Below are 22,539 nucleotides of genomic sequence, written 5' to 3' on the forward strand. Positions count from 1 at the left end.
ATTTTAATGATGTTATGCACGCACAACATCAGTACAAATCCATGATCAACGCACATGAGTATGTTGTGAAACATATATTTGAATATTATGGTTTACTCCTAATTAAGAAGTTGGATAACTGGAGATGATTTTTGTATATTATATAAATAAGGTACAAGCCTATTTAAACATCCTTTTTTTTTGTAAAGTAAAATGGCTGATTGCAAAATAAATATAGATTCTAACACTGCATCGAGTGTAATACGATATTTCTTCACTCGAGACACTTTTAATTTTCACATTTAAAAATTCTAGGCTTGCTGAACTTTTTAAATATTTAAAATACAACTGTCAAGCATGAAGGAATATCCTATTGCACAAGTTACACTGATTGAATCTTTTTCTCTAATTTATTATAGACAATATGTAAACAAATTCTATCTTCACTTTTCAATGATCTGCAAAAAAATGTGAAGTCATCAGCCATGGTCACCTTTTTTAGCGAAGTCACAATATGAAATTCAGAGGAAAGCAAGAAAATTTTACATCATAATTAAATTTTGACAAATAAAGAACATAGATCAAACAAAACACAGGTTGATTATATAAAAATAATCAACCGGTCAGGAAAAGTGCCAATCCAGTAAAAGAATTTGTGAAAATAAAATAAATGTACAGTGTATTGATTGATGTTTAACCCACCTGTGTTGCTCTGCAAGTTTGACCTTTAAACTCTGGTAAATAACATGCACCACTCAGTGGACATTTTACAACTGGTTTACCTCTGAAAAATTAATCATTACATTCATTCGTATTCAAATTGTTATTTTGTGTCTGCATATTGTGAAGTAAACAAACTCTTTTTTTTCAATATTAAAGCTTATTTGCTTATCTTGAAATAGGCTCTGTTAATATTTTGAGACTGTATCTTAAACTGTAATTTCTCGTCTTTAAGAATAATATGTTACTTAAAACTTTAAAAAAAAACTGGACAAAGTGATGCCCCTGTACTCGACTCTGAAGTATCTGTATTATATAATAAGTCAATGTAGGACTTTCTTTGAGATATTGTTGTTCCTGGGAGACACAAATGATGCTCCCGCAGATGCAAAGTGCTATTTTGAAATACACAGTTGAGCATGGGAGCACATAGGTCTATGGTTCACTATAGGAGGAGTTATCCAGAAACTCTATGCACCTCTTATGCAAGTAAATACTCAAAAAAATGACAATGTTCAACTATCTCCCAAAAGAGCAAATATTAATAAAAATCAAAATCCTGACCACATGCACACCTTAAACATATGTACAAAAAGCCAGCAAAGTGAAAACTTCCTAGCATTCAAACTGTAGGAAGAGTTATGTGGAATAACTATATACCCATAATGGGACGGACGGACAGGGGTAAAACAATATACCCCCCCAACTTTTAGTTGCTGGGGCATAAAAATTATAATTGGAATATTGTAATTTTATCAGTACAGTGAATCTAACTAATGGGAATATTAGAGCAAATGTTATAAATATATTAATATCAATATTTTTTCTGAACAGAAGTATAACATAAACTGTTATTTCGTCCCAAAAAAATTACAAAATAAAAGAAGAATGTGTCTGAGGATATGAATGCCCCGCTCAATGAAAATGGGACAAACGAATGGTCAAGGGTAATACTTAATGCCACCATCGCCTAGGGTGAGGCATAAAAATTTAAATCATTTAAAACCTTTAAGAATATGAATAAAATTAAATGCATTTTATTTATTTATGCCAATGGGTTGCTGTTGTATCAAGTTTTGTCCCATATCTCCTTTTATAAATATGATAATAGAGAATAACCATTACGAAATTTGTCAATTACAATAACATTTAAAATCATTATCATGTCAATCAAAAGAGGGATGAATTTCAGAAAGATACCAAAGGAATATTCAAGAAGTTGTAAATGTCTACTAAAAAGTAAATTATAAATTGATTGATTGATTGGTGTTTAAAGCCAATTTCAGCACTATTTGCAATTTCAAGACCATCTATTTTTAAGGGGTGGAGGAAGTAAATTATAAACAATGAGATAAAAAATATTTACCTATATATAGGAACATAACTTGCTGCACAAATATCAAATGGATTATGTTGATCATATTTTAATTCATGCTCATCTGTAGATTTCTGTTCGCATGCTGCTAATATTTTTCTTGTCTGGAAAAAAAATCAAATATTGTGAACAAATTATACAACATACATGGTGAATTTTGTAGATATTCTTAAAATTAGAAACTGTAGAAACATTCATAAATATTTACACAAACATTATAATAATTTTTATAACTCCTTTAGATACCATTGACGCACGTCTGGCATACAAAATTTCAATCCTGGTATCTATGATGAGTTTATTTACTATTACCTCATAAATGCAATATTCAAGTAAGTCTGATCATTTCCCTTTAACATGTGGGACTCGTTTTATGTTCCTACATTCACATTCTTAGGTAGATTTTTTTTACAACTGTAAACAGTTTCATCAATATCTGTCTAACCATTCCGATTGAGTTTAGCTTACAAATTATTACTACATATTGCAATATTGAAGTAACTTATTTGATTGCCTCCCTTTTGACATGTTGGATAGGGGTTACATTTCCTTTCTGCACACCCTCAGGTGGTGTTCTACAACCATGTAAAGTTGCATCAATATTTAGCTGGTTGAAAGGAGTTGGGGTAAAGAAAAACTATTACCACATATTGCAATATTTTGAAGTAAGTAAATTCAATTATCTCCCCTTTAACAAGTTGGACCTGTATCATATTCCTTTATGCACATCCTGAGGCAGTGTTCTTAAACTGTGTTCGAATTCATCTATATCTTTAGCTGTTTAAGAGGAGTTGACTTTCAAGAAATAAGGACAGAAGGAAAAGTGATTCTTATGTACCCTTTTGGTCTTTTGCTTGAGATTTTGACGAGTTCTAGTAGAGATTTTGTGCCATAAATGAATACATCATATCCATCCCTACCATTCCATTATAAAGCACCATTTCAAACAATTCCTTACCTGGGCTGCTACATCTGGTTTAGGTCCTAATTCTAATAAACGTCTGGCAAATGATGCAGCTGTTTTATAATTCTTTAACTTAAAGAAGAGGTTGAGGGCTGTACGTAATGTCAGTATCATGTGTATAGGCTGTAGATTACAATGAGTAAAGTAGGCTGCCATCTAAAATTTAAAAAACAAAATAATATGTTTAAATTAAGCAATAACTATTATCATAATTCATAACAGTCCATGAAATAGTTTGCAAAGTTTCATAAAATGACAATCATCATGCATTGTCTAGGGGGCGGGGGGTTGTATAATTCATTAGTCTGTGGGTGTGTAATTTGTTAAATTATTTCTATTGTGAAAATTTTAATTATGTGGTACCATGAAGAACATTGATTTCACATTAATATATACATATTTCTTTATTTCCACACACTTATCAAGCGTACTTTACTTCAGTGACAGACCCAAATATTCTATCGAATTGCACTTTTAAACTATCGACATATTCAGTGACAAAAATATGTTTTAAACAATTCATCAAGCTTTGCTATATAATCAAAAGGTTATTGGATGAATATTAGTGAATATTATCCCTTGTAGGATATAAATTGCACTTAAAGCTCTTGCAAAGTAAAAAATTCCTTGGAAAAATATTCATGTATAAAACCACTTTTCTGTATTTTACAATGTCCCTTTCTTTCATGCATATTTCTGTTGACTTGCTCTGGTTTTATTTTAATATTCCCTTCCAACTCCATTGATAGTTTCATTGTAATGGAATTACAAAGAGTGCACATTTCATGATTTTCTCTGGGTCAGGTCTTAAAGACTTTAAAATTGGTGTTTACTGCATTTCTACAAGGCACATAGCATTTAAGGGTATGAGCCAAGACCTGCAGGCTCCAAGTCAAATTATTTGTCTGTTACTTGTTTTAATAAAATTATTTGTAGCGTTTAAAGTCTCACCTCACAAATTCTTTTCTGTTCTTGTAATGTTGACTTGGGTAAATCTTTTCTGACCTGTTCCATACTCAACCCAACAATGTATTCTCTACAGATCTCTATTAGTTGTTGTGCCTACAATTAAAACATTTTTTACTTGCAATCTATATTATAAAACTGAAAAAAATAAAAATATCTCTCAAATATCTCCACATAACTAGCTTTTATAAGCGTACAACTTTAATATGGATTTATAGATATATATCCCTTAAAACAATTAAAATAGGCCAGTGGCTGGTATATCTGTACAAGATGGTTGAGTGTTTGGTCCCAGCTATAAATCCTGACATATTTTTTTGTTATAAGTAAAAGCAAAAGGATAATTAAACCTTAACGTTTAGATGACTTTGAAAGTACCAGTATAGTTATCAAATTTTAAAAAACAATTCAAGGGCATATGTAACAACACAATCTAAAACCAAACAATTTAAGAACTCGTTCTTAGTTAAGACTGTGATTCATTGAAACCAGCTGGAAGAAGACATAATGTGCATATGTCAGTTGAGATCTCAAAAAAGCTCTCCAACACCATCAATAGGTGCTCTATCTCCCATGGAATAAAAGCCAGAACTGGTATCTTCGATGTACAATACAGATAAAGATACACATTTTACAGAAGCCAAAAGAGATCTTCAAGCCAGAATATCAAAGGCTAACATCAATAATCTTAAAACTGTTGAAAATTCTTTAACACAACATTAAATAGCATATCCCTTAACATGATGATTTTGTCATACACTTGAAGAATGTGGATAGATGTACATAATACTTTGTATTTTATTCATTTCAATAGGATTTGATAATCAATATCTCTCACATGATTAAATTAACTGAAAGAAGTCTTCTGAACTAAGAATGAAAACAGAGAAGTCACCATTGTTCTCAAATTTGACTTTCAGTAACTGTTCCATTCTGACAAACACAATAATTATAAAAAAAAAAAAAGTTTCTGCACATTCAAAATTTTACATGTATATCTAATGATTTGAATCTGCCTCAACCATCAATAAAAAAAAAAGGATTAATTAGTGTAATTACTTTATATGTTGTTTTAGAATATTACGAAGAAAAAATAAACTCAAAATTCTAAATATCATGATGGTCCTCAATTCACATTTTCATATTTATAAAAACGTTACATTAACTTCTGCATTCACAGTAACAGACACTACAAACCATTGAAAGTCTGAAATGGCCTATATTTGTACTCGACTGTACTGATTTTTACTCGACCATTCTGAATTGGTCTGAAATTTACTTGATTATACTCGACTGTAGTCTGAACCATACTTAACAGTCTGAACTTGTACTCGACCACACTCGACCCGTACTTAACCATTTTATTTGCGTCTGAGCCATTCTCGACCTAGTCTGAACAATGCTCGACCTAGTCTGAACCATACTTGACCTAGTCTGAACCATACTCGACCTAGTCTGAACCATACTCGACCTAGTCTGAACCATACTCGACCTAGTCTGAACCATACTTGACCAAGTCTTAACCAACCTAGACATATTTTTTGTATCTATCTATTGTATTTCATCAATTTAGGAACTGTTTTTAACAGCTATTTCCTCTGGCTAGAAATTTGAACAACAATTTGAAATTTAAAATGTATTCAATATGGCATTGAAACCAAAATTTTACAATAAACATAATATAAATTCAACTCCATATTTATCAACACTTACACATATATATATCACCTTTAAAACAAAAATAAAACAAGCTGATCCAATAATCTCAAAACTGAATTGTGACTAATATTTACAATGTTATTCAAAATTTTTTGAATGTTTCAGATATATTTTATGGTTACTGGACAATTTTCACCATTTACTTAAGCCTTGTATAGATTTATGGTGTCAGTTGAGTATAGTTAATAATGCAGTGAACATTTTTTTTTATTAAAATATATTTAGAATAGTATATAAAGCAACTTAATAAATTTAAAAGATCACACCTTTGTTTTGTAAAACCAAGAATTTAATATAATCATGATAATAGATTTCCATAGCAATCCTTGATAACCATTTAAAAAAGGAAATGTGTTCCAAAGTTGCTGAAAAAATTTATTTCAATTAAATTTAAATAACTTTTGTCAAAATTAAAGACATGGCATACAAGAAGAACTTTAATAAGGTTTAATTACCTCAGTACATGTGTGTTTTACAGGTAAAAAGCAAGCCCTATTTTTCTTAAACTCGTGTATTACTTATCTAGTGAATTCAAAAGGCCTTGCGATTTAAGTTTTACAGGATGTTGCAATTTTTACTGAATGTTAATTAGAAATTAATTCTCTCTGACCAGGTGTGATCTTTTTAATGAGTTTGCCCAAAGCAGGAGGTATTACTTTATACTTTACCACTATTCAGAATTTTTTTTTTATTTGTTTCTTTAACTTTTTTTATCCCTTTTTATACGACCGCAAAAAAATTTTTGTGGTCGTATATTGGTATGACGTTGGCGTCGTCGTCGTCCGAAGACACATTGGTTTTCGCACTCTAACTTTAGTTTAAGTGAATGGATCTTTATGAAATTTTACCACAAGGTTCAATACCACAAAAGGAAGGTTGGGATTGATTTTGGGGGTTATGGTAATAACAGTAAAGGAATTAGGGGCCAAAAAGGGGCCGAAAATAAGCATTTTTGTAACTTCCAGACATAACTTGTGTGTTAGTGTATGGATCTCTCTGACATTGTACCACAAGGTTCCATATCACTAAAGGAATGCTGGGATTGATTTTGGGGGTAATTGCCTCCAAATTTTAGGAATTAGGGGCCAAAAAAGGGGCAAAAAACAAGCATTTTTCTAGTTTCATGACAATAACTTGTGTGTAAGTGTATGGATCTTTCTGAAATTGTACTACAAGGTTCCATATCACAAAGGGAAAGCTGGGTTTGAGTTTGGGGGTAATTGCCCTAAACGTTTAGGAATTTGGGGCCAAAAAGGGGCCAAAAAACACATTTTTTTCTAGTTTCCAGACAATAACTTGTGTTCAAGTGTATGGATCTCTCTGAAATTGTACTGCAAGGTACAATACCACAAAGGGAAGGCTGGGATTGAGTTTGGGGGTGATGAATCATAATGGGGGTTCAAAAAATTTTGGGGGGGGATTTATTTTTTTTTCCTTTTTTTTCTTTTTTTCCTTTTTTGTTTCTTTTAAAATTTTCCATTTTAAATTGGTTATTTCTGATTTATATTTAAAATCAAATAATAATGATATGGTAGGAGATACACACCAAACAGGATGTGTAAATTATTATATAATAAGTATTGTGCAATAGCAAGAAATTTTCAATTGCACAGTATTGCACAATAGCAAGAAATCTTCAATTGCACAGTATTGCGCAATAGCAAGAAATCTTCAATTGCACAGTATTGCGCAATAGCAAGAAATATCCAATAGCACAATATTGCGCAATAGCAAGAAATTGTCAATTGTACAGTATTGCGCAATAGCAAGAAATATTTAATAGCACAGGATTGTGCAAAAGAAGATACTTCCTATAAATTGCTTATTTCTTGACCAATTTCAATGGGGTTTTATTCTTGATTTCATGGGGTTCTTTAATATGCTGAATCTAACCGTGTATTTAGTTTTTGGATTTTGGGCCCCGTTTTTAAATTGGTCCACATTGAGGTCCAAAGGGTCCAAAATTAAACTTTGTTTGATTTCATCAAAAATTGAATTATTGGGGTTCTTTGATATGCCGAATCTAACTGTGTATTTAGATTCTTAAATTTTGGTTTCGTTTTCAAATTGGTCTACATTAAGGTCCAAAGGGTCCAAAATTAAACTTAGTTTGATTTTAACAAAAATTGAATTCTTAGGGTTCTTTGATATGCTGAATCTAAACATGTATTTAGATTTTTGATTATGGGCCCAGTTTTCAAGTTGGTCCAAATCAGGGTCCAAAATTAAACTTTGTTTGATTTCAACAAAAAATGAATATATGGGGTTCTTTGATATGCTGAATCTAACCATGTATTTAGATTTTTGATTTTTGGGCCCCGTTATCAACTTTGTCCACATTGAGGTCAAAAGGGTCCAAAATTAAACTTTGTTTGATTTCATCAAAAATTGAATTATTGGGGTTCTTTGATATGCCGAATCTAACCGTGTATTTAGATTCTTAATTTTTGGTTCCGTTTTCAAATTGGTCTACATTAAGGTCCAAAGGGTCCAAAATTAAACTTAGTTTGATTTTAACAAAAATTGAATTCTTAGGGTTCTTTGATATGCTGAATCTAAACATGTATTTAGATTTTTGATTATGGGCCCAGTTTTCAAGTTGGTCCAAATCGGGGTCCAAAATTAAACTTTGTTTGATTTCAACAAAAATTGAATATATGGGATTCTTTGATATGCTGAATCTAACCATGTATTTAGATTTTTGATTTTTGGGCCCCGATATCAACTTTGTCCACATTGAGGTCAAAAGGGTCCAAAATTAAACTTTGTTTGATTTCATCAAAAATTGAATTCTTGGGGTTCTTTGATATGCTGAATCTAACCATGTATTTAGATTTTGGATATTGGACCATAATAGGTGAATGTCCAATTTAAAATTTTTAAGTTCTTAGACCACATTCAATCTGTGTTAGAAACCTATGCTGTGTCAAATATTTAATCACAATCCAAATCCAAAGCTGTATCAAGCTTGAATGTTGTGTCCATACTTCCCCCAACTGTTCAGGGTTCGACCTCTGCGGTCGTATCAAGCTGCGCCCTGCGGAGCATTTTATTGATATATATTATATATAATATATCCCAAATTATAATAAGAATAGATATATTTCTAATATAAGGTTAAACAATTTCAGTGATTTTTTTGGCTGTTGTTAATTACTCATTAAAAAGATAATTATATAACTATTGTATGTAACCATAAAACCTATGTAGTTTTTCTATAGGAATTTAGGAAAATTAATTAAAAAAAAAAAAAACACATGCCAACCAAGAAGCACCTTAATAAGGTTTTATTACCCTCAGTAAAGGTGTGGTTTTTAGGTAAAAGAATCTTTTTTTTTAACAAAACTCTAAAAACTTAAAATTAATATAATTAAATTATTATATAAGATAATTTGATTTAAATATCTCTATTTGATAAATCTGAGAATCATGTAAGGATGTAAAAATATGTTTTTATATATATCTTTATTTTATTGTGGCTGTTATCATGTCAGAAAAAAAGAAATTAATTTTAACAGCTAAAATTAAAAAAAAAGTAGAGGTTTTTTGGTCAAGTATGGTTCAGACTGGTCTAGTATTGTTCAGACCTTTGGTCGAGTATGGTTTAAACTGAAAAATTAGGTCGAGTACAGGTCGAGAATGGGTTAAGACTGTTTCAGACTGGTCGAGTAATAGTTCAGACTATTTCAATGGCAAAGATAAGGGTCAAATACAAATCAGTACGGTCGAGTATGGTTAAGACTAGGGTCGAGTAATGTCGAGTATAATTCAGACCAATTCAGGCTGGTCAAGTAAAAATCAGTACAGTCGAGTACAGATATAGGCCATTTCAGACTTTTACTGGTTTGTAGTGAGAGGCAGACTAAGGGAGAGGGCCTGTGCCCCCTTATGGAGATTCATATATAATAAATGCATAGACTTTTTACAAGTATCACTTGAAATGTTGGCTTGCAGGGGCCCCCCTTTTTTCAAAATCCTGGATTCGCATCCGAGTATAACCTCACTCCATATACTAACCTCAGCTATTTCTTGTTTATTATCTACCACCAGTAATGGTACACCAAGGAGGATACTTCTAAATTTCTCTATAGCATCAGGGAATTTACCAGTTGTTGTAAGCTGGTAAGCTACTTGTAACTGTTGTACTAAGGAGGCTAATTTTAACCCTACTGCTGGTACTCCACTTCTGGCTCCTGCTTCTTTCCTGTAAATATTTCTGACAGTAGAATGAAGGGCAGAAGGACCTCTTTTCAAGACATTGGGATTGGGCCTTTATTTTTGCAGGAATTCAGGATTTACACTTATTGAGACTCAGGAATTGATGATTAAATTTCGGAATCCAAATGCTTCATATATTCAGGAATTGAGAACTCAGCGTTTATTTTTTACAGAATTCATGATGACATCCCCTCCTACACCACTTCTATTATACAAAAGTCACTTATGCAGTGACTGCTCACAAAAATTTTCAACAAAAAATATTGGTAAATCTTCAGTACAAATTTAGATCAATTTTTAAAACTAGAATTTTTCTGTGAAATAAGTCACAGATAAGAGACAAACATGAATATGACACCAGAAAATTATATAAACTCATGGACATTTCTATTATGAAAAACAAACTAAAACAAAATCCAATTGACTTACCAGTTTCTATGAGGATAACCAAACAAAGGGGGTGTTGATGGGATTCCTTGGAAACATGTCCTACTTCTACTGTAAGTTTGTAAAAATAACTGCTTGTATGTATCAAAACTGACCACACCAACTTGATCATGAAGTAACTGGAAAAAAGAATAGAAAATGTCAGTCATTTAGGAAGGATCTATGATTAAAATTTGTGTTTTGTCACTAAAGGTCTTATTTAATATAAAAAATATTGCTTTTAATAAAAAAATAGCAAGAGGAAGAAAATCCATAAAAATGGTGTCTTTCTTCAAATATCAATATCAAATTTTCAGAATTTGTACAGACTTCTGTTTAATGTGTTTAATTTATCCTATTTTCAAGACAGAATAAAAATATTACCCTCATAGCTGTTTCAAAAGATCCTGCTAGCACGTGGTCCACTGGTAACTGTGAATTATTGCACCAGACCTGAAATATAAAACAAAATAATAATCATACTGATTCAAATTACAAATTCATAAAAATTATCTGCCATTTTCATTTACATACTTTTAAAAAAAGATAGTTGATGTACTGGTTTGAAATATGCTTTAGACAGAAAGTGTGATGAACTTTTTATGATTTTTAACAAGATAGAGGGAGTTTTCAAGTGTAAAACTTTCTTTTGTGAAAGGTCTTCAACAAGTTTTTTTTAAGCAATGTAAGAATAAATATATAAACATTATATAGTCCAATATCAGTACATCAGCAAGCCTTACTAAAATTCATATGCTCTTACTTGTGTTTGACTTGTTCCTTTTGTTGGTGGTACGAAGTATCCTTCCCCTGAATCACCACCTGCAGGTCCTACATCTAGATCAGCAGGGAGTTCAAGGTCATCATCCCCAACATCCCATCCTCCACCTTCAGCATCACCTCCTGTGGCAACTTCATCATCAAAACCACCACCACCACCAAATCCTTCTGTTAAATAAGATTAAAACAAAAAATTTTAATCTTCAAAATATATCTATGTAATACAATGTAGTTAATTTGGGCTAATTAACCTTTCTACATATTTATATAATTACAAAGAGTACAATTTTATTTGTGGAGAAATTTTAATTCCTTGAGCAATATACCATCCTTTGGCATTTATATGACACCCTGTATCCTATTCTGAGTCAACATTTTTTACAATTATCCACAGACAGTAATGAACCTAGAATGCAATGAACAAATATTTCATTTCAACAATTGTACTTTTAAAGTTACTGTAAATTCAGAAATTATTGCAATGTTTTTATTAATGCGTATAATGCAACTGGATGAGTATCGCAAAAATAAGAGTTCACATTCTGATATCTGATGCATATATCTGTATACAGTTTTTTACGAAATTGCAAAAATTAATCTCGCATTTTGTCCATTCTCCAAAAATTGCAAAAATAAATGCATGCAATAATTTCTGAATTTACAGTATTTGAATATTTTATCAGATATTGAGACCCAGTAAGTACTATTATTTAAGAACTAATTCTTGTTATGCTGATGTGTTTAATGACTCAGAATGATAATATTAGTACAGTGATAGTTTAATGGCTTTTTATTTTATACATAGAAATGTTTGCATTATTTCTATAAACAAAGAATTATTAATAATCAATGTTATTAATTTAATCACCTCACTGTTACCTTTTCTTCAACCAACCATAAGTAAAAACATTCAGACTACATAAAATTTAAGATACAATAAGACTTGATGTACACCTGAACAATGACAGAACGTTTGTGTAGAATATAACTTACCATCATCAAGGACAAGATCAGCGTCATCACCCCATCCTTCACCAGCACCCTCATCCATATCAACAGCTGCCATTCCTCCTGCTGCCTTAGCTGAAACAAACATTTAATCATCTCCATGAAACAATTTTTAAATTAGCATCTACAAAGTGATGATTTCAGTATAAAATTAATAGATGACTTTCCAATTCATGCACTTTCCAGTATATTTCCTATGTCACAATGCTTTTTTTATTACATTACAGAAGAACTAATTGTTTGATGAAGTTGTTTACGCCAATTGACCTCGAGTCATCTGGTATAACTCATTCATAAAAAGCATTTAGAAATTAGGGTATTATTAAGCTATATGTAGTTTAGTGTATAAAATTAACACTTGTCTGTATGAATGTTTGTAATATGAATACATATTGACTAATTCTGTTCTGACAGAGCAGCTACTTCATCTACACTGAAGTCCAAGAGATGTTCAGATTCAAAGGGTCTACCTTAACACTAACCATAGTGCCTAAAATATTGTATATCTGTTATAAACATTCTAATTAATATTTGGAAAAAATCAAAAAAAATCCCCCCCCCCTCCCTCCCCCCAAAAAAACTCCATTTTAGAATAATTTCATTGCAAATAGGAAATGTTTACACCAACAAACCTCCAGTTGCTGCTACAGCTCCCTCAAAGAATCCTTTGGTCCTTGTAAGTAATGGCCAGTTACTCTCCTGTTGCATTATGGGTACTGGAGGTTGTGATAACATGGCATTGGGAAACAGATCAGGAATACGTTCATTTTCACCAAACTGTTCCTTTAACTGTTCTGCTTCTTCATTGAGACCATGAGTAGCAGCTGTGACGTAAGCTAGGGATTCTACAACAAATCAAAATTGATAACTGTAACACACAGGAACATTATTTCAGTTTACTAAAGCTCTATATATCACATTACTTAATTTTCTAAAACCCAAGAGAAACATACAGTGCTCACTTATTTCCTTGAGTGCTAATTTTTGAGGATTAAGGAAAAACTGTATTTTTGTGGATATTTGATTTTCGTTGAAAAGTCAGCAAACTTCAACAAACTTTTAAATTCGTCGTTCACCTGTACCCACGAAATATAAGAAAAATTGGTATCCCATGAACATTAATGAATCCACTGTAATTAAAAGTATGCTCCTGTTCATTTCTTTCCTTCTTATTCCATACTGTACATTTGTTTCTTAGATTTAATCCCAATTTTGGACTTACCTTATATTCATGCTAAATGACTTAATTTTGAAAATTTGGAAATCTATGAGATTATACTTAATGGTTAGCTTAAAATTATAGAGAAAACTAACTCTGTCCAACATTTTTCAGAATCTTGACCCTCTCAGCAGCATCACCTAGGAACAAAGCATTTTGGAAATGGCTACTGGTGTCCTTTCTGATCTCAGCTAAAAAGAAACACAAGATTTAAATTTTTCTCTCCGATATTATTGATGAATCAAAAATATTTTCATTAGATCATATTTTTTACAAAGGCATAAAATTGTTTCGTCTCTTGATGGAAGCATAGTTTGGCATTTAAAAGTGTATAACATATAATTCTCAGAAAAAAATATATGATTGCAAAGACTGTAAATCATATACATTAATTATTAAAAAAATAATGGAAAAAAGATCTGTTTTGCATCAAATATATGGTGATGAAAACCTGTATTTTAGATCCAAAATTAAAGCAATTTTTAAGGCAATGTTTACAGCTGGTTTAAAAGTTCTTCATAGAATATAGTTGTCTGCTTAGAATAATCTGAATTGTCATAAAAATGGCCAACTTAAAAAAACGTCAAGAATATTGGTATGGAGGTTGCAGTATTTAATTCATCCTATCTTTCTTCTACATATAAATAATCACCTCAGTGGTCTTGTGGTAGAATGCTCGCAGCAAGTGTGGAGTTTGATCATAAGACTTGAAAATTGTTATTTGCTGCTTCTCTGCTAAGCACAATGCATTTAGGAGTAAGAGCAAAGTCTAGTCGGCCCAGAGACAGAATAATGAGTCCATAACATAAAAATAAACAATAAATTCAGCCAATTTTGTCTAGGATTTCTATTTTATTCAATATACCAAACATGCAGGTTTTATATATTAGAACTCTTTACATACCAATTTTCATCATTTTCCTTAATTTTTCCAGATTTCCTGTGAGGAGATATAAGAAAGATAATTTATCAAAGTTCTTTGTTCTCTGGTAAGCCATTTCTACAACTTGATGATTTCCCTGTAGCAAAGCAGCCTCTCCTAATTTCTCCCAACAGGATGGGTCATCCAAAGCTCTTGCAGCTTCTAAAGCAATCTATAAAAGATATGTAAATATTAAATAGTCAAAATATGCATCTGGTGCAGTAAAATTGGGTCCGTCAATATCATTAAGCAAGAAATAATCAACATTAAAGACAACACTTGTAAATTACCACAAAGTAATTGTTTATTTGTCAACATGTTTCTCCATCAAGCACTTTGTCATCCATAGCAGTATCTTAACATTCTGCCAGGCTATATTTAATTTTCAAAGCATCCAATTTTCACAATTATGTCACAGCACGTTTTCAGACATTTAATTTAAATGTAACACAACATATTATCATTCATTCTTTTACAATCAAGTTGAAATGAATGTCTAACATTTGTTTAACAAATAAACAATATTAAAACACTTCTTATCAGCCAAAATATTTTACTATAGATAACATTAAGACAACAACCACTGTGTTGAAAGTTTACTAAGTTGACTTATTTCATTTCATAGAGTGTCTTCTTAAGGACAGTTACAATGTATTATAAAATTCATTAAATTTACAGTTGTAATATTACTGAGCTGTTTACCCAAAGTAAAGTTAGAACAGTGGATGATATGAGGATATCAAATTCAATGTAAATTTTTTACTGATAAATACTAATATTTATCTTATTTAACTGTATACTTTTGATTTAATATTGTCTTAGAAACCATGTCTTGAAATTTTCCTCATACCATCTTTGGGCTTATTGATAGCAATGTTTATAACAATTGATTATGAATTCATATCTAAGTTTCTCATCATAACATAGTTATAGAAATTATTCAATAGTTGAATAGAAACCTACCTCTATATTACCACATTCTAAAGCTAGACCAAATCTCGTCTTCTCATCTTTAACAAAGTGTAAAGCTACTTCTGGATAGCCTTTCTTTTGTAAATAAGAGATTATACTCTGTCCAACCAATTTAGCTGATCTCACCATATGTAAAACCTATAAATAAAAATATTTGTTTTTGAAACTCTAACAAATAAACAAATACATTCTATAAATAAAAATGTCCATGAACGTAAACTGGAACTTTCTTTATACTACAAAATATAAATTTTTCTAGTTTCATGAAACTAATTTTGCCTTCATCACTTTATATTTTTAAAAACAGCAAATTTTATCTAAACATTTTAAATATGTACATTTCTTTTTCAATTACCATAAAAATTTTATTCAGGAAACCTGGAAAAAAATCAAAAACAATGCAATATCTTAAAAGAGGCTATAGATGTTTTTTTTTATGATATACAAGTAACCTTTGACATGGTAACATTTCTGAAATCAGCTTTTATTTTTACAAAAAAAAAACATTGAATAATACCTCTTCATATTTTCTGTTCACCAATGCAAGTTTAAATTTAAATTCAGTAGGATCTATACTGAGAACCCTTGGTCTGGCCTCTCTGTCAAGGCAATACACACTATTTCCTTTAATCCTTGTTATGTAGATTGGTAAATCTAGAGTTCTAATAATTCCATGATCCCTGCAAAATAAGTATGCACAATTCAAGTATAATTTTTCATTTTCCCCAGAAAGCATTTTTTTAGTGTCTCACAACAGTTTCCAGAAGAATACAATATTCCATTATGCACATTTTCAGATAGTGTTCTACAACTGTGTTAAGTTTTATCAATATCGGTCAAGATGTTTAGAAGAAGTTGCACTTAAAGGAGACTATTACCACATGTAAAGTTTTCCCATTATATGTCTAGCCATTTAGAAGCAATACTTTACTTACCCATTTGTGAGAGCATATTTAATATGATTACTGGTTGTGTATACAAACACACCACTTTCATCCCAAGCTCCACTTTTGACTCTGATGTTCTCGTGGATAGTACACAGATTTTCTAACTTTCTGTTACACACAGATATCACTGAAAAAAAATTGTATAGATATTTCATATACTTATATTCCAAACAAAGATGATTATGACTTGTATGTCACATGCCCCAGTGTTTTCCCTAGGCTATTCAAGCATTGTGGTACCGCTACCCATAAATTTCGACCGCCATGCTTTCATCATTGCCGCAATGCATCCCGCTATGTGTGAAAATTATAACTGTGTAAAATATTTATTATCCATATTTTGAAAGTGAAGTAACAAGTGACAACACTCCACAGGTGTTTTAAACTCATCCGACTAATAATTGGATGCATCATGTCGCGCGTGCCGGGATTTTACAACCTTCTTGATTAGATGGTTATACATCGAGACTTCGGTTACATAATAGAAGTTACCAGTCAGCTAATAAATAAATAGTCAGATTTATCTCCAATGCATATCTTTCTGTGCTAAATAAAAAGTTTAACCTTTTCCTGTATAAATTTCACCTCAAAAACGGCCGGGTGTTTGACATCGTTATTTTACTGTGATCTTTAAAAAGTAGAAATTTAAAATTTGGTGTAGTCTCTGGTATTTTAAAATAAAACTAACGTAATTTCACCGAGAATGGACAAAACATTTTTTTTTTAATAAAGTTTCACAGTTACTTCATCAGCTATATTTACATCGATGAATTATTTTTTGATTGGTCACAATAATCAGTTATTTTTAGATTAGTCGCGGTTGATTGATTTTATCAAAGAATACACATCACTGCCACCGGGCCGAGAAAAAGACGTGTCTTATGAAATATTTAAAAGATTTGATAGAAAACTTTCAAAATATACGTATTTATTTACGGAAATATTGTTTTGAATAAACTTGTGTTGTTCTATTTTTATTTCAATGGGCCACAAGCTTCACGTGTAGCGGATTCATTTGCCGTTTTTTTTCAAAAGTGGGGCTAAATTTCTTTCACTTCGGCAAGATAGGATTTTTACAATTATGAAGCGTTATAAATAAATCGGACAGGGATGTATTTTAAATAAAAATAGTTAATTGTCATGAAATAAATGTCAGCTTAGCTTCCAAACAGGTAATTGCCAAATATGTCATCCGTGTGTCAGTATGTCAGGTATTCTTCACTGACGACTTCTGTAATTAACGCAAATAAATTTTTTTTTATTGTTTCCTGTAAAATCTCTGTGAAGCAATGATGACATTCAAAGTTTTATTTAACAACTTGCTGTTGATGCTGAAACCATTCTATCAGCAAAATTCAAAGAACAATCATCAGTTTAACAACCATGTCCAAGCAACCAACAAAGAAACGTCGCCTTACTGGCCCAACTTTTTTGACAAGTTGGTTAGAGAAGTCTACTCCTTCATCAAATTGTAGTCAGACAGATGAAAATCACCTTTGAGAAACAGACTATGCCAAAAAGTGTTCAATTGCTTAATGCATATATCAATTGAAGAACCAAAGGAAGAAGCTTTTGATTTTGAAAAATATGTGGTGACCTTTGGAAAGTTGAAACAGAGGAAGATATCAACAAAATAATGTGTATATGACAATAATTTAATTTTGGATGTAACGCGTCTTCTGATTGGCTGACGTTGTTTTGTTTATCAGCTCATAGACATAATTTTGTCATGTGACCGTGACGTCATCAACGTTTTTCATGGTTTACTCCGGTTTAAAATGGAATTTAGAATTAAATTATAAGAAATGACTGTAATATTTTTTCTGTCTATTTGAAATAACATAAAAAATGTGGTGCACACTTTAAAATAACCCGCTACGCGGGTTATTCAATGTGCACCAAATTTTTGATGTTATTTCTTCATAGACAGAAAAAATATTACAGTCATTTCTTATAATTTGCGCCGCGTTGCAAATTCACCATGGACCCACCATGCATGAAAAATTTTCTAGGGAAGACACTGATGCCCCTCAAATTTTTTGTTATTATACAGTTAATTAGTGTCATAACAAAATTGAAAATAATTACGGACAACACATCATGAAATATCAACGTTGTATTTTTACAGCACAAAAATGAGGGTACAACATGTAATATCAATGTTTTATTTAGATGCTGTGTTTAGTTTTTTTATTTCATTCCTGACAATCTTTATATTACTTTCTACAATTTATCCAAATCCAAAGGAATTGTCAAAAATGTATTAATCTTTATATTTTTACTTATAATTAAGTCAGAATTTTTTAAAAAGTCTAAATTTTGCATTGTTTTAAAAAAAAATTGAATATCTTACCATGTTTGCTTAGAAGAGCCACAAAAGACATATCAGCCGACCATACAACATATTTCACTTTAGAAATCTTCACAGAGGCTAACGATCTAAAAATTGAAAAAAATAATTCTTTCATTATTCCCAGCTGACTAAATTAAATTTACTGGAAGTTGCTATTTCTTTTAATCTTTTACTGTACTAATTGACTATTACAATTAGTGCAATTTGGGGAAAAATTAACTGTTTTCCATTGATTTTGTTGTGTACAGAAAAAATACAGTTGTTTTTCAACCCAAATTGCACTGATTGTAAACTTGATTTTACTTCTTTCACTGGCTCTTACTTGACTGGGTAAGAGAATGTCCTACCACAGAGTAGGTAGCCTGTCATAAAAAATTATGAACTCCTTTGTCAAAAGTCGGTTATATGAAAATAGTCTATTATGTTGACATAAACTTGATAAAGTAATGAATGATACTATCAATATATGCAGACTTTAATTAATGTGCTTGCAAGTTTATCTTAAAGTGAATGGGATTTAAACATTTACCACAAAATACAATAGTACATAGATATACAGACCTTTTCTGTTGAACATCAAACAATGTGACACCATCAGCATCCTTCAATAACAAACATCCAGTGCCAGCATAGAAAATATCTTCACAGTTAGGGGCTGGTACTTTCTTTGTTACCTCATTCTTTAGATTCTTGATAACAATCTAAAAAAGCACAAAAATATTCTATTCATTCTCATTTCAAGTTACTTGGTAAAAAATTTGCAACTTCTAATTACTATTCACAGAAAATCTATGAAGTATTTTTATATTAGATTCTTGATAAACATCTAAAATAAAAAGCACAAAAATATTCTATTCATTCTCATTTCAAGTTACTTGGTCAAAATTTGCAACTTCTAATTACTATTCACAGAAAATCTATGAAGTATTTTTTAGATAAGAATGAATTTCAAGTTCAAATTTCCATGACACTTTAATCTTCAATGTGTAAAATTAAAATTTAAGAGATACCAATTTTTGTGGATTGAAAAAATCTTGTATTTTTGTGGATATTTGATTTCATGGTTTTGCCAAAACCTTTAGAAAATGTGTGCTTCGTTGAACATTATTTTGTTGTTAACCTATACCCACGAAATCCACAAAAATCGGTATCCAGTGAATAATAGTGACTCCACAGTAAATCATGCAACAAAAAACTTCAGATATCAAAGACACTTACACTGTGAGTCTTATCTAAGACTGCAAATCTGTTCCTGGCTACCCATACAGCAGTCAGTCCAGCTGACCTCTTTCCATCAGGAGCTAAATAAAATAACATTTATAAATCCATTAAATCATTAAAAGCTGTAATAGTGAAGCAACCACAATATATATTGTGTATGTCATAAATGAACAACACAAAATTTAACAATCCATATATGCAAATGAACATTTTAACCCTGATTTCACAATTATGTGCCATTTTTTATTTCCTTGATCTTGTTAGTAGTCATTTTGTTGGTAGCTGAACTGTACAGATTTTAATTGTGTGTTTTAGTTTTACAACAAATAGCCTAGACAGGCAATCAGAGAAGTTTGTGCCCACTCAAAACTGGTTTAACTTCTACCCATTTTGTGCCTGTACCCAGTCAGGTTATCTGGACCATGTTTAGTTGTTTTTTATCTTCATTTGTATGTCAGTTTTTTTGGAGAGTCAGATGTTGTTTGTTCATGAAGTCTGTTGTATGATGGGATATTTTTGTTGTTATCCTTTTTTACATATTATTCACACCTACAGTCGTAAGTCAAATGTGTTTAACCTTTTGAAAATTCCCCTATTACTTCATATAAAAACAAATTTTTATAAGAAATTATACTGACGATATTTTTTGTTCCAATTCAATGAAATATTTTAATCAAATGAAAAAATATGTCTGCAGTTTCAAGCAATTTTTATAAAATTATTTTCTATAATTTTCATTTTGAGGAAAATCGCTGTTTAAAGACAAATATGAATTTCTGCACGAAAAAAATCATTTAGTCTTTTGAAACATGAACATATTGTTTCAAAATGACGCATTAGCTCTAACAATTATGAAACAAAAGGCCAATTTTTTTCCAAAATGGTTGGCGTTAGAGTTAAGAAACTGTATTTAGTTTGTAAGAAACTGTATTTAGTTTGTAAGCTGATTTAAATAAACATTAGCATGACTTACAATCAGGGTTCTGTGAATCACTATCCTTTGGTATGGGATATAAATCATATGTAGAGTTTTCTACAACCTGTGTTCTCTGAAAATATTAAACGAAATCAACTTTTCATTGAAATCAAAAACTTTCATAAACATAAATCTAACACTATGTTTGTTAATAACTTTCTTCATGAATACTAGTATATTATGTTGTAAAATTCACCATTTTATCTATAAGCACAAACAGCCAGATATAAATTGAAGAATTTTCAATTGTCTAGTATCTTTTTTAAATTCTTCAAATTATAATTATTCAAGACTTAGTTAATATTTCAGCAGAAAGATGTATTGGAATGAAATGTTCACTTAATTTAATATAGTTACTAAAAGTACAGATTTAAGGAAGATTGGGGATATGCTTCCACTTGCATCATCATATATAAAACCTCAAAATATTCTTCTATCATGGTTTGGACCTTGGTGGCCGAGTGGTCTAAGTAGTTCAACAATTGTATCACTAGCATGTCAACACTTGAGATTGGTGCCTTCGACTCCATTCTTAATTGATAATAAATATCAGTTTTGTTGCTGAAGGTTGTGGTTCTCTGCTGGTATTCAGGCTTCCTCCAACAATAAAAACTTGCCATAAAATAGCCAATAGTGCTGAAAGTGGTGTTAAACACTAACCAATCAATAAGTTACTCTATCATGATTGTTACTATATATGAGCCTAACAACATTCACGTACTTACGGTACAAAGCAGGACAGCATTCTCTGCTGGGTTGTAGGACATACTATATACTGGAGATCTGCTTCCCCTATAAAATAACATCAGATTCAAACTGTAGAAAAAAGTTAGGACTGCCAGTAAAACGTGATAGTTATACACACTATAAAATAACACCAGATTCAACCAGTAGACAGAGTAAAGATTGCCAGTAAAACATGATAGTTATACATGCTATAAAATAACATCAGATTCAAACCAGAAAAAAGTAAGGATTGCCAGTAAAATGGGAAAGTTATACATGCTATAAAATAACATCAGATTCAAACTATAGAAAAAAGTAAAGATTGCCAGTAAATTGTGATAGTTATACAAATCTACTATTTTAGCAGTACATGTATGTTTGATATGAAACTATCTAAAATTATTTAGCAATTTTCTGTATTTTTTTTATCCTGATGACAGTACCCTAGGTAACGAAACATGTCGATCTCATTAAATTGCTGCAGCAATCCCTAAAGTGTTGTTGTTATAACTGCTTTCACATTTTAACTTAAATCATATACACTTTATCAATTACTGTTTTCTTTTCTTTTATTGTTCATATTCATTTTCAACTGGGAACCAAATACTTTCCCAACACTTTACCCTTGGCAACAATGAATACAGAACTTTTAGAGAGAAAAAAAGTATTTATATACCCTCTAATTTGCATGACTGCACCATCCTTTGAAGTGTTAAAGTCCAGTTTTCTGAGGTATTTGTCTTTAACATAGTACACTATATTATTGTGAACTGCATGGGCTGGACGTTCACGTTCCAGTTTGAATACAATCATTCCACTGTCATGACCAGCAGCAAACAAGTTCAGAGTTGGATGAGCAGCCATGATCCAGAATCTATCATGTTCTCTACGGAAAGTCTGTACTCCAGTCCTGTTAAATAATAGATATTTTCAAAATAATCTTTGTTTTTAAAATTGAAAGATGCATTTTAAATATGCTATTCAAAGGTGCAAAACTTGGCTCTTTTTTTTTGCTCATTGTTGAAGGCCTTACCGTGACCTAGAGTTG

General features: G+C 31.0%; 1 protein-coding gene and 1 long non-coding RNA gene across 4 annotated transcripts in view; both read right to left on the minus strand.

Moving 5' to 3' along the window:
- The window catches only part of LOC127730258 (uncharacterized), a 346,186-nt gene that overhangs the window by 219,105 nt on the left and 104,542 nt on the right, over nucleotides 1-22,539 (minus strand). The window lies entirely within an intron of this gene.
- The window catches only part of LOC127730243 (coatomer subunit alpha-like), a 38,155-nt gene that overhangs the window by 1,413 nt on the left and 14,203 nt on the right, over nucleotides 1-22,539 (minus strand). For both annotated transcript variants that reach the window (XM_052238540.1, XM_052238539.1), the window contains 21 exons: nucleotides 22,168-22,401; nucleotides 21,491-21,557; nucleotides 20,763-20,838; nucleotides 19,787-19,869; nucleotides 19,130-19,269; nucleotides 18,569-18,654; nucleotides 16,204-16,342; nucleotides 15,786-15,948; nucleotides 15,260-15,406; nucleotides 14,279-14,468; nucleotides 13,470-13,565; nucleotides 12,788-13,000; nucleotides 12,141-12,230; nucleotides 11,131-11,315; nucleotides 10,752-10,820; nucleotides 10,371-10,507; nucleotides 9,741-9,927; nucleotides 3,990-4,100; nucleotides 3,033-3,194; nucleotides 2,066-2,178; nucleotides 682-763 (listed from right to left, as the gene is read on the minus strand). In XM_052238540.1, coding sequence (XP_052094500.1) covers nucleotides 682-763; nucleotides 2,066-2,178; nucleotides 3,033-3,194; nucleotides 3,990-4,100; nucleotides 9,741-9,927; nucleotides 10,371-10,507; nucleotides 10,752-10,820; nucleotides 11,131-11,315; nucleotides 12,141-12,230; nucleotides 12,788-13,000; nucleotides 13,470-13,565; nucleotides 14,279-14,468; nucleotides 15,260-15,406; nucleotides 15,786-15,948; nucleotides 16,204-16,342; nucleotides 18,569-18,654; nucleotides 19,130-19,269; nucleotides 19,787-19,869; nucleotides 20,763-20,838; nucleotides 21,491-21,557; nucleotides 22,168-22,401 — 2,770 coding nt within the window. The remainder of the gene's footprint in view (nucleotides 1-681; nucleotides 764-2,065; nucleotides 2,179-3,032; nucleotides 3,195-3,989; nucleotides 4,101-9,740; nucleotides 9,928-10,370; nucleotides 10,508-10,751; nucleotides 10,821-11,130; nucleotides 11,316-12,140; nucleotides 12,231-12,787; nucleotides 13,001-13,469; nucleotides 13,566-14,278; nucleotides 14,469-15,259; nucleotides 15,407-15,785; nucleotides 15,949-16,203; nucleotides 16,343-18,568; nucleotides 18,655-19,129; nucleotides 19,270-19,786; nucleotides 19,870-20,762; nucleotides 20,839-21,490; nucleotides 21,558-22,167; nucleotides 22,402-22,539) is intronic.

The sequence above is a fragment of the Mytilus californianus genome, unplaced genomic scaffold (assembly GCF_021869535.1).
Source record: "Mytilus californianus isolate M0D057914Y unplaced genomic scaffold, xbMytCali1.0.p SCAF_2, whole genome shotgun sequence".
Lineage (NCBI taxonomy): Eukaryota > Metazoa > Mollusca > Bivalvia > Mytilida > Mytilidae > Mytilus > Mytilus californianus.